Source organism: Marmota flaviventris, chromosome 5, assembly GCF_047511675.1.
Source record: "Marmota flaviventris isolate mMarFla1 chromosome 5, mMarFla1.hap1, whole genome shotgun sequence".
Lineage (NCBI taxonomy): Eukaryota > Metazoa > Chordata > Mammalia > Rodentia > Sciuridae > Marmota > Marmota flaviventris.
In genome coordinates, this window is record NC_092502.1 from 157,385,504 (window position 1) to 157,397,664 (window position 12,161).

Genomic DNA, 12,161 nt, shown 5'->3' on the forward strand with positions numbered 1-12,161 from the left:
CAAAAGAAGCCCACCAAAGATTTTCCTATTAAACTTCATGAATACATTCAACTAGTTTGCTAAAAATCTTAAAGTTATAGAACTAGTATACACTACAAAAAAATAAAAGACCACAAAATAGTTGACATTTTTGATGGCAATGAATATAAAGCTCCAAGAGTGAAAATGTGGATTTTTAATTATTTATACTTGTCAAATACAAAGTAAAACTAACATGAATTTACAGTATCTATACTGAGCAGCACAAAAGGCTTTTTAAAAAAAAAAATAACATAAGAGATGTTTGGGAGAAAAGGGCAACACACTGAGATTCCAAAATGAAAAATTATACTTCAAATTTTAATTATTTGTCAGTATAGTCTTCCATTTAAGATGAGTAATATTAGATTTTTATCAATAGGCATAGGAATTACTTAAAAGTTTTTAAATCTGCAGAATATTTACAAAAGGCTTACAAAATATGAGCTTAAAAAGTCAGTCTTATGCTGGGCATGGTGACATATTCTTGTAATCCAAGCAGCTCAGGAGGCTGAGGCAAGAGGATAGCACTTTCGAAACCAGCCTCAGCACATAGTGAGGCTGTGAGCAACTTAGCAAAATGCTAACTCTAAATAAAAACAAAATGGTGTACAAATATGGCTCAGTGGTTAAGTGCCCTTGGGTTCAAATCACCTCCCACCCAACACCCCCCAAAAAAATCCAGGCTCAAGGAAAAAAAGGAGAGTTAAAACTTTGTCTTTATTACTATTATTCTAATATACACATAATGTTAGCTCAAAAGATTGTCCAAACTTAATATTTGATGAACTCAAGGCATCATTATCTTTTCTAAGTGGATAATGGTAATATGTATTTTTTAAAACAGAATCCTTACATTTTTAGAGCCACATTCTGAAAAAAATTTACAAATGAAAATATAAACGATAGGATTATTTTTAAAAGGTCAGATAAAAATAATAAATAAAAAAGATGGGGAGATAAAGAAGCATAGACAAAGTAAAATAGGCCATGGGTTGAGATGCAGGTGACACCGAGTGATGGGTACATCATGTGAATTCATTATACCTTTGTATATGCTTGAACTTGTCTATAATTAAAAGGAAAGAGTCCTATAAAACATGTGTGTTAGATGACCATTTTAAAAAATATTTTCCTAAATGAAAAAGCATTTTTTCCTATTACTATCAAAGACAATGAAATTAAAAATTGATGCTTTACAATTATTTAAAACACCTTTTGCTGCCAGTAATAATCAAATGTGAAAACATCTAAAGAACTTACTTGGTGTAAAAGCAAATCTGTGTTTGCATAATTCACAGTATTCTTTTCGACTGTGTTTCAGCCACTGAACTAAGCTGTAATTACAAATACATTCATAAATACAATATTTACAACAAACTGAAGTTTCACTGAAAACTAATGTTCTGTTTTTATTAAAACTTAACATATTATAGAGCTTTTAACAATTTTGACAATTTCAAATTTATAACATTCTTAAACCTTTATCTGCCTTCTAAGATTACAGAATTTACAACTGCTAAAGACAAAAAAATATATATACATATATTATTTCTCTTAAAAAGGTTCATTCAACCTAAATTAAAATCTCTTCAGAGTTAAATGAATAAGAAAATCCCAAGCATCATCATCAGTTTTAATACTGGTTGATAATACTAGTACCTAGTAACTAGGTCTGAATCCTAGTTCTGTCACTAATTGGCTGACTACATGGCCTAAGAAAAGTTATTTAACCTGTCTATACTTTCATTTCTTTGTCTATATAACAATAATACTCTACCTCACAATTCTCATGTAAAGATTAGTTAGGATGTGTAAAGCATGAAAATAGTTCTTGACACAAAGTATTTCATACATGTAAGCTATTATTATGCCACTGAAAACTTAAAAAAGAAAATATTTCCCAAAGACAAAATAACTTCTCTATGCTAGAAATAAACAAGAGGGTACTCACAATTATACCAAAATAACAAGCATGGCTTAAAGAACTATGGGAATTTCTTTTCCAATTTTTCAAATTTTTACAACAAAAATTTTAAAAATAATTATAGAGCAAGTTCACTGAAATGATCATTCTTCTTGTGTAGATGACAAAACTGAAATTCAGAGTTATACAATTTTCTAAAATTATGACTTACCATTCTTGATGGATAAACTTAATACTGCCAGTACATACACAAGGATGATAAAGAGGTTTTTCAGGTGTTCCTTCTGACCGACACACTCTACATATGTCTGTTAACAAAAAGAAAAATAGAATTACTCTTGGTTATATATTTTTTTAAAGACCACCAATACAAAAATATTTTTTGTCAAAACAATAATCTGTCACTTGGCAAAATAGCATGGAGAACTGACAATCATGATTAAGATGATATGCAAATGTGTATCTGAAACTAAGTTTTCTGAAAATGGATTCAAAGGTAGTTGTTCCTTGGCTCCATAAATAAAGTTGAAAATAACAGAAACTGTTGATTTTCTTTAAAACTAAACTCTCCTATAAGTATTGAAAAAATATATGCAAAAACAAATCACCATTAGTACTCTAACAACTTTAAACTCTAATCCTGATAGTTTAGCAATTTAAACAGTCCTAACAATTTAAGCTCCACAAAAATACACCTGAGGACTCAAATCAATAACAGCGGAGGGCAGGTGGCAACAAAGAATAGAAATCCCTATCCTAACCTCTTCCACAAGAACAAGAAAATTAGGCGCCGGGGTTATGGGTCAGTGGTACAGCGCTTGCCTAGCTTGCCTAGCATGTGTGAGGCATTGGGTTCAATTCTCAGCACCATATATGAATAAATAAAGGTCCATCAACATCTTAAAAAAAAAATTACACATATTTAGAGTTGAGAGAACTAGACCACAAAGATGCCACGTCAGAAAGAGGTAAACCAGAGGCCACCATAAGCAGAAGCCGTGGGAATCCAGGATCTATAGCTATGTAAAGAATGACAGTTTTCCCCACCACCCACACCAAGCAGCTTTAGAAAAACATTTGTCTGCTCTTTAGCCTGAGGTGGCCAACAACACAACTCAGAAGAAAACCACAACTGATCCTTGGCACGCGCTCACTCGCTAGCCTGCTTCGGAAAGCTCCTCCACAGGTCCACATATTGAAATCTGGTTATTACTTTTATGTAGACCTCCTCAGTTATCCCTCAGGGCCAAATGCTGATACCTAGGACCATGTGCACAAGAGTCAGAGACTTGGGCTGCTTAAATCTTTGGTGACAGATGCCACATGATAAAGCGGAGAGATACCAAGTGCTAAGGATCAGTTAACTGGTTATCATGCTATTAATCAATTAACCAGACAAATCTCTCCACCAAAAGAGAAAAGTCACACATCCCATCCAAAGAAAGCTATCAGTAAGTCAACTCCATCCATAGCACAGTCTGGTGAAGTTGCCAGTATTGATTCAAATTAAGTGCAGGCAGAGCCTATAGAAGACATTTCCAACCTTTATGGTCAAAACTACATGGGACCTAACCCTTTTTAAACCTCCCCATTTCACCTTCATCCTTGAGTAATGAAAACATCCTTGGCAAAAGTTTTCACTTCAGTTGGTCTTACACTGGTTTAAGATTTACACTGGTTTAAGAGCTCTAGAGGTGCAACACTAATACCTCCACCTTATCCTTAATCATTCTCCACCAAGTTCCAAAAGAAAACAGAACCACATTCCCATTCCACAGTTCCTAGCAACGGTATCCAGGCAGCCTATAGCTGCTCTGGATGCTACAATTTCTCCATATGTATACTTCAGCCCCAATGAAACAGCTGAAAACAAAGAGGGCCCCAAGAGACAGACAGGAGCTCTCTCACAACAAACCCTTCCCTGTGCCAGGATCAATTACAAGCCGTTTAACTACAGTAAATTCAATGTAGGGCACTGAAACTGGCTGTCAGCACCAGACTTACCCTGTAATCATTGGCTCAATGATTATGTGATAGGCTCATTACATTACCCTCCTTAAAAGATTTAGAGTACCCTGCCTGGTACAGTAGTGCAGACCTGTAATCCCAGTGGCTCGGGAGGCTAAGGCAGGAGGACTGCAAATTCAAAGACAACCTTCGCAATTTAGCAAGGCCCTAAGCAACTTAGAAGACTCTGTCTCAAAATAAAACATAAAAAGGGCTGAGATGTACCTCAGTGGTAAAGCGCCTCAATTCAATTCCTGGAACTCCTCAAAAAAAGTATCTATTCCAAGATCTCCAGAGTCCTGTGTTATCTTTGTCACTGCCTTCTAGGGTTGAGAGTAGAGAATTTCACTCCACTTTACCTTCCTTGGATAGAGTTATTAGTTTATTAGGCTCCCTCTGCAGAATGAATTATATTCCAAGTCACATTCCATGGCCACAGAAGGCACTGCAACACCACCTAAATGTGACAGGGTGATGGGGTTGTGCAACTGATCTATGTTATCTACAATCACCAGAGCCAATGGCACCACAGATGTAAATTAACTAAAAAATTACCAGTTATCCAGGTAGGAGCTGAATGCCAACATATCACCATATTAAGTACTTAGATACCTCCAGACTAATTTTTGATACAGGCATGTGTTTGAGCAAGGATCAACTAACTAGGCAGGGTGAGTGCAAGAACAAGTACTTGTGGGCAACACCAGATATGGGATGCCATCCCCCCAGCCAGGCCTCAGGCATGTCTCATGGGATATAGTGTAGAGGAAGGCAGTGGGGACACAGCCAGGGGTAACATGGATGAAGACTGCCACTGGGGACAGGGTAACTGATTGGCTACCTAATATGGACTAGGGAAAGGCAAGCATAGACCTTGTTGGCAAACTGCCACCAAAAAAGGGCAAAAACAACAGGATAATAATATACACATAGGATTGATTATGTGGTAGGCTCATTACATTACACAATATGAATCCCAACAAGGTGCCTCAGTCCTGCATGTCCTAATGTAAAGTTGTGGTAGAATCAAGGAAGTGGCAAGCTCCAAGGGTGCTCATCTACAGAGACACTGTTCACTCCAAGGGAATACCCACTGGGTGAGGACAGGGATGGGGTGACAGAATATCCAATTAGGAAGACCCAAAAATTAGGACATTAACTTTTAAAAGACCCCCATCCTTTTGAATGACAAAATAACAAACATAATACTAAGCAAACACAACAAATCTAAAATCAAGCCTCAAGCTCTGTTTAACGCTGGTCTAGAATAAGAACTTGGATCCCTGGAAGTGGAGCTTCTTAATCAGACCGCAAGGTCAAAGCTAGTTTCCTAGTAAAATCTCAACCTAAATGAGAGAAGGCAAACAACAATTGTCAACACTGAAATGTTAGGATTATCTGACAAGTATTTTAAAGCATCCATCATAAAAATATTTTAATGAGCAATTACAAACACATTTTGAAAGAAATGAAACTGAATGCTTCAGCAAAGAAATGAGATATAAAAAAGAACCAAGCAGAAATTTTAGAACTCAAAAGTACAATAAGTAAAATATAAATAAATAGACTTAAGAGCCGAACAAAAAGGTAAGAGGAAAGAATCAGTGAATTTGAAAATGCAACAGAAGAAAATAATCGAACAACAGAAAGAAAATATATTTAAAAAATAGGGCTAGGGCTGTAACTCAGTGGTAGAGCACTTGCCTAGTATGAGTGAGGCACTGAGTTCAATCCTCAGCACCACATAAGAATAAATAAATAAAATAAAGGTATTGTGTCCATACAATGAAAAATATTTTTTAAAAAAAACACATCCTTGGAGACCTCTATAACTATAATCTAACATTTATGTCAGTCAGAAAAGAAAAAAAAGTAGAGCTAAACAAAGTATTCAAAGAAATCCAGTACTCTCTCCTTATCCACAGGATAATACAATCCAAGAAATCCAGGAGATATCTGAAACTGAGGATAGTACCAAACCCTATTTTTCCTATACATATATACCTGTGATAAAGTTTACTTCATAATTAGGCAAAGTAAAAAATAACAATAATTTGTAATAAAATAGAACAATTTTAGTAATACACTGTAATGAGATTACCAACGTCACTACTCTCATATTTTGGGGTCATCTTAAGTAAGGGATACTCAAACATAAGCATTGCGATACCATGAGAATCAAACTAATAACCAAGACTGCTTCTAAATGACTAACATGTGGGTAGAGCATACAGCTAAGATACACTGAACAAAAGGATGATTCATATTCTGGGCCAGGAGTTCTGCAAGAGGAAAAACAAGTGCATCAATCCATCTGTTATTTTATGTAGTCTCATTACATGACAATAACGACAACTTGGTCTCAATTGGGGAAAAAAAATCACCCCTAGTGGAATTCTATCATATAACTATTTCCAAGCAGTAATTAATAACTCCTAAAATCATCCGTTTATCTATGTTCATCAGTAGTAAATTATAATGAAGTACAAAAAATCCTAATGACAGTTTAATGATCATTCTCCATGAACATTAAAAAAAAAAAAAATCACAAGGAAATACTTATTCCTTAAATTCTATTCAATCTAGGAATTACTGCTGACTCTGTAACTTACCCATGTACTATGTGGACAAGAATGGAAAGAATAAACATATCAATAAGCTTTTCCTCAAATTATAATACATGGAAATACTTTAAACAGTGTAAATACTTTACAGAATATACTGTCAAAATATATCCTGTCAAGGAGCTGGGGTTGTGGCTCAGTTGTAAAGCACTTGCCTAGCATATGTGAGGCACTGGGTTCTATTCTCAGCACCGCATATAAATAAATAAAATAAAGGTCCACTGACAATTAAGAAATATTTTTTTTAAAAACATATGTATATATCCTGTCAAAATATTAAAATGTCCAGTTATTTCACAAAGCATTATTTCCATCAAAATATTAAAATATTACACAGACATGAATAAATATCTTTAAGTTATTGTTGGGTTTTTCCTCTCTCAATTAGCTCCCAGGAGAAAATGAAAAAATAAAAGAAAATTTTCTGCTTCATCATGGTATTTAATTCTTACCATGTTCAGACAGACTTCTGAGCAATGAGAATGCATTATTTCCTTTAATCCTCATAATACCAATCTTATAGTTTGGGAAACTGAGGGTAAATATAGTAGGGTAAGGTAATGCATCCAAGGCACATCGGACTAAGTAGAAAACAGTATGCAAGAGATATGGCATATTACAAGACTGTCATACTATCAGAAAACTGGCTGGAAACCTTATTTTAACTAACTCTATTCAGTTGAAACCTAAGTAAATTATTAACTAAGTGAAGAAATAAGGATTAAAATAGAGTCCCAATTTTAAAAAGCACTCCCTTTGACTTTAATACACTTCCTCCCCAATTATCAATCATCATGCAATCAAGTTATATTACTGAATCTTTTTTTTACAATACCAACATTCTATGTTTACTTCAGACTCTTTCAGCTTTATTAAATATTTTCCCATCTGCACAGCAGACTGCTCCCTATAGTAAAACATATATTATTGAAATAAGTATTAAAAAATAACTAGGCAGTACAGCAGCTATTTAAAAAGAAGTTTTGTCACTAGTCAAGTTGAACATTTCCAAACATTTACCAAGTTCTCTTTCTTTGCAAATTATTTGTCCAAATTTTCTGTCCACTTTACTAATTGGAGTTTTTCTTTCTTTTGCTACTGGGGCTAGAACCCATAGGCACTCAACCACTGAGCCACATCCCCAGTCTTATTATTATTTTTTTTTTCTTGAAACAAAATCTCCAAGCTTAAAGCTGGCCTCAAGCTTATGACTAAACGATAATCCTCCCTCAGCCTCCGAGTCACTAAGATAATAGCTATGAGCCGCTGCACCCAGTCTAGGGGGCTCTTAATAAGAAAAATTTTTATTTTGAATTAGCAAAGAATTTGAACACATATTTCTTCAAAGGAGGCACAGATGGGAAAAAAGTTCAAAAGTCATTATGAAAATGCAAATTTTAATCACGATATGGTGATGGCTGCACAACAATGTATACTTAATATCAATGAATTTTACATTTAAAAAAATATCAAATTTTCTTATTTATATTTTAGCCATAAAAACTCTTTAAAAAAATAACAGTAAATTATCACTGCATACTATTAAAATGGCAAAAAAAAAAAAAACACCAAAAACCTCTTACCACACTACCTAGCAATCCTATTCCTAAAGATTTAATCCAGTAAAATAAAAACTCATGTTCACACAAAAACTATGTGTATATGTATAATGAATCCAGTCCCTAAAACTGGAACAACCAACCACAACTGTGAATTACACAACTGTACTGAATAAACAGGGGTCATCCCAACAACACAATACTAAGCAACAAGAAGGCATGAACTACTGAGAGTATGCAACAATGTTGATAAATACCAAATGCACTGTATTAAGTGAAAGAAGCCAGATTCAAAAGGGTACATGTTGTATGATTCCATTCATGACATTCTGGAAACATCCACAATAAGGATTCTTAGGAACATCCACAATAAGGATTCTTAGGAACAAAAACAGATTAAGTGGGGGCTGGGGTTGTAGCTTAGTGTTAAGAGCACTTGCCTAGCACGTGTGAGGCACTGGGTTCGATTCTAAGCACCACATAAATAAACAAATAAAGGTATTTGCCTATCTACAACTAAAAAAATAATAATAAACATATTAGTGGCTGTCAGCAACTGGGAGTGAGGGGTGGGAATAGCGTAAAAGGATACAAGAATATTTGGTGAGGGGAAGTGATGGAACTACTTTATCCTTGATTGTGCTGGACACAGGACTGCATGCATTTGTCTACAGAGACATTAAATAAAGGTAAATTTTACTGTATTTAAGCTTTTAATTTTTAAAATGAAAAGACTTTCTACAGTAGTGTCTAAATAGACTTGTGGGAAAAAAGAGCAAATAATAAGAGAGAATGAAATGAATTACCATTCCCTCTCTAAAATGTGGTCCAGTGAAGCTGTGGATTAAAATGTACCCAATGAGCACATTTATCCACCTGGTAAGAATTATTTTGTCAGATACCATGAATATCAAAAGCATTGTTCCCCCAGTATTTCTGGGGTTTTTCCTCTCTGGGTATATGGTGGAAATGCACTTCACTGCCACCTCTGAAATCAGGCATAAAAACTGATTTGCTTTGGTCCATAAAACATGAACTACAGTGATGTGTATAAGTGGAGGCAATGAATACAATTCATCATACTGTTCTTTTGTACTTTCCTGCCTCAATGGCTATGGAAGCATTTGGTAAGGGATCAAGCCATTTCTCCAGGTGACTACAGTTAGCAAAAGCATGAAATATGTGTCAATGAGAAACTAACCTGCTGCTGCTTTAAACTGCTGAGGTTTAGAGGAAGCTTGTAACTACCCCCTAAACAATGTAACTTAGCTTCTCCTTTCTTTTACAGGATTTTGGTATTTCTGGGAAAACATGAAGCAAATATAAATACTACCAACATAGAAAGCCAAGAAAGATAACCTGTTTTTATACAAGGACCAATCCCACCACCCAAAACCTCAACAGAGTAACAAGATGAGGCTTCAAGAAGAGTAAAATCAACAAAAGGTTCATCCTGAGGTCTCTTATTAAAATCTAAATCATGAAGTACATTCTGTGGCAGATTAAAGTTCTCATCAGATTATATATGTGTAATAAAACCACAAATCATGCTCAATGATTTTCTTTTCTCTTCCTGGTTTTCAAAGGCAATATTCTTATATTTTATCCTATGGGAATTTTGTTATTTTATTTCAATACCTAATGTCAGAAAACAAGCATCTTTTATTTTTCTGATACCAGGAATTGAACTCAGGGACACTTAATCACTGAGCCACATCTCAAGCCCTTTTATATTTTATTTAGAGACAGGATCTCACTAGGTTTCTCAGACTGGTTTTGAATCCTCCTTCCTCAGCCTCCCAAGCCTCTGGGATTACAACTGTACACCCACACGCACGGCTTAGAATACAAGTATCTTTTAAAGTCCCTAACATACTACTTTTTTAAGTGAAAAACTTCAAATCCTTAGTAAGTAAGTATGGAGATGGTCTAGTATGGAGAGAGCAGAAAAACACCACCAGTGAATGGGGATTATCAAATTGGGACCTGTCATGGAAATCAGCACCTACTTTTTTTTTTTCCTTTTTAGAATATGATGTAATGTATTATCCAAATGAATTCTAGCCCTTGCTTTAACCTTTACAACTTCTCAAGTGTGGGAACTCATTCAAATCAATAAGTGTAAAGAGTTTTTTCCTTTCTAGATTTTGTTTCCCTGACGATGGTCCAGTTCTGCTGGATGGGCTAGGTAAATTGTTTCATCTAAGTGTACCTTTTTTAAATATATGTTTTTATTCATGTACTACAATTATGCCTAATAGTGGGATTAGGATATATTTGGTACATGCATAATACATAATTTGATAAATTTCATTCCCTAGTACTTTCTTTTCCCCCTTCATCCTATTCCTCTGCTCTGCTAGTCTTGCTTCTTTTTAATTGCTGTTTTATAATTATACCTAAAAGTAGGATTAGTAGCAATATATTTGCATATGAACATGGCACAATTTGATCAACTTCATTCTGTAGTACCTGCCTTTCCTTTCCTCTCCCCACCCCCCATCCTATTGTTCTCCTTTCTCTCTCCTTTTATTTACTGTTCTCCCTTCTTTTTTCCCTGAAGTCCCTTTTTTACTTTTTTCTTCTCTCTGGTTTCCAATATGAGAGAAAACATTTATTTCACTTAGCATGGTGTTTTTTCTTCAGTTTCATCCATTTACCAGCAAATGACATAATTTCATTCATCTTTACAAATAGAACTCCATTGTATATACACACCATATTTCCTTTATCCATTCATCTGCTGATGGAGAGCAAGCTACTTCTATAACTTGGCTATTATGAACTGCACGGCTATGAATACTGGTATGCATATATTGTTACAGTAATGCTGACTTTTAAATTTTTTTATAAATGCCAATGACTAAAATAGCTGGCTCATATGGTAGATCCATTCCTAGTCTCTTGAGAAATGTCCATTCTGATTTTCATAGTGATTGTATTAATTTCCCAGTATTTCCCTTTTCCCTCCTTATTGACAAAGTTTAATTGTTCCTTTTTCCTCTTCAGTTAATTATTTTAGTCACCTTTTTCACTGCTGTGACTAAAAAAGATCTGACCAGAACAATTTTAAAGTAGGAAAAGTTTATTTGAGGGCTCACAGTTTCAGAGATCTTTAGTCTATAGAAGGCCTGCTCCATTCCTCCAGGGCAGGTGAGGCTGAGGGAGAGGAGGACAGAGCAGAGCAGCTCACAAGGTGATCAGGCAGCAGAGAGAAGGACAAATATATACCCAAAGCCAGGCTGCAATTCCCACCTCCTCTAGCCACACCCCACCACTTTAGTTACCACTCAGTTAATCCCTATTGGGATAAAATCACTGATTGGGTTAAGACTCTTACAACCCAATCATTTCTCCTCTGAACCTTCTTGCATTGTCTTAACACATGAGATTTTGAGGAACACCACATCTAAGCCATAACATTATTGGTTTGGGTTTTATTTGTACAGGAGATTGAACCCAGGGATGCTTTATAACTGAGCTACATTCCAAGGCCTCTTTTTCTTTTGAGAAAGGGTCTCAATTGCCAAGGCTGACATGGAGAACTTGCCATTATCCTGCTTCAGCCTCCCCAAATGCTAGGATTATATATGTGCCCCAGGGCATCTGGTATCTACTATTCATATTCTTGCTAATTGTCATTCTAAGGGGAGTGAAATCTCAGTGTAGTTTTGATCTGTATTTTCCTGACTGCTAAGGATGTTGAACATTTTTTTTCATGTATTTGTTAGCCATTTATATTTCTTCTTTTAAGAAACAGCTGTTTATTTCACTTGCCCGCTTATTTATTGGCCCATCCCATTAGTTTTTCTAGCCAATAACCCTATTCAACAATGTATTTTAAGTGCCTACTATGAAGAAAAGGGAAACTCTAAAAGCTGTAGGTACATGTTATTACTCTTAAGCCTTTATCTATCTTGGAAATTTGTACTCAGACCTCAACTGGGCATGGTGGCACAGGTCTATAATCCAGCAACTCGGGAGGTTGAGGCAGGAAGATCACAAATTCCAGGACAGCCTCAGCAA

At 35.3% G+C, this 12,161-nt stretch overlaps 1 protein-coding gene across 1 annotated transcript in view; it reads right to left on the reverse strand.

Annotated features, from left to right (window-relative positions):
- Positions 1-12,161, reverse strand: part of Marchf6 (membrane associated ring-CH-type finger 6) — a 76,142-nt gene that overhangs the window by 53,438 nt on the left and 10,543 nt on the right. The window contains exons 2-3 of the mRNA XM_027943885.2: positions 2,157-2,253; positions 1,282-1,355 (exon numbers count right to left, since the gene is read on the reverse strand). Coding sequence (XP_027799686.1) covers positions 1,282-1,355; positions 2,157-2,253 — 171 coding nt within the window. The remainder of the gene's footprint in view (positions 1-1,281; positions 1,356-2,156; positions 2,254-12,161) is intronic.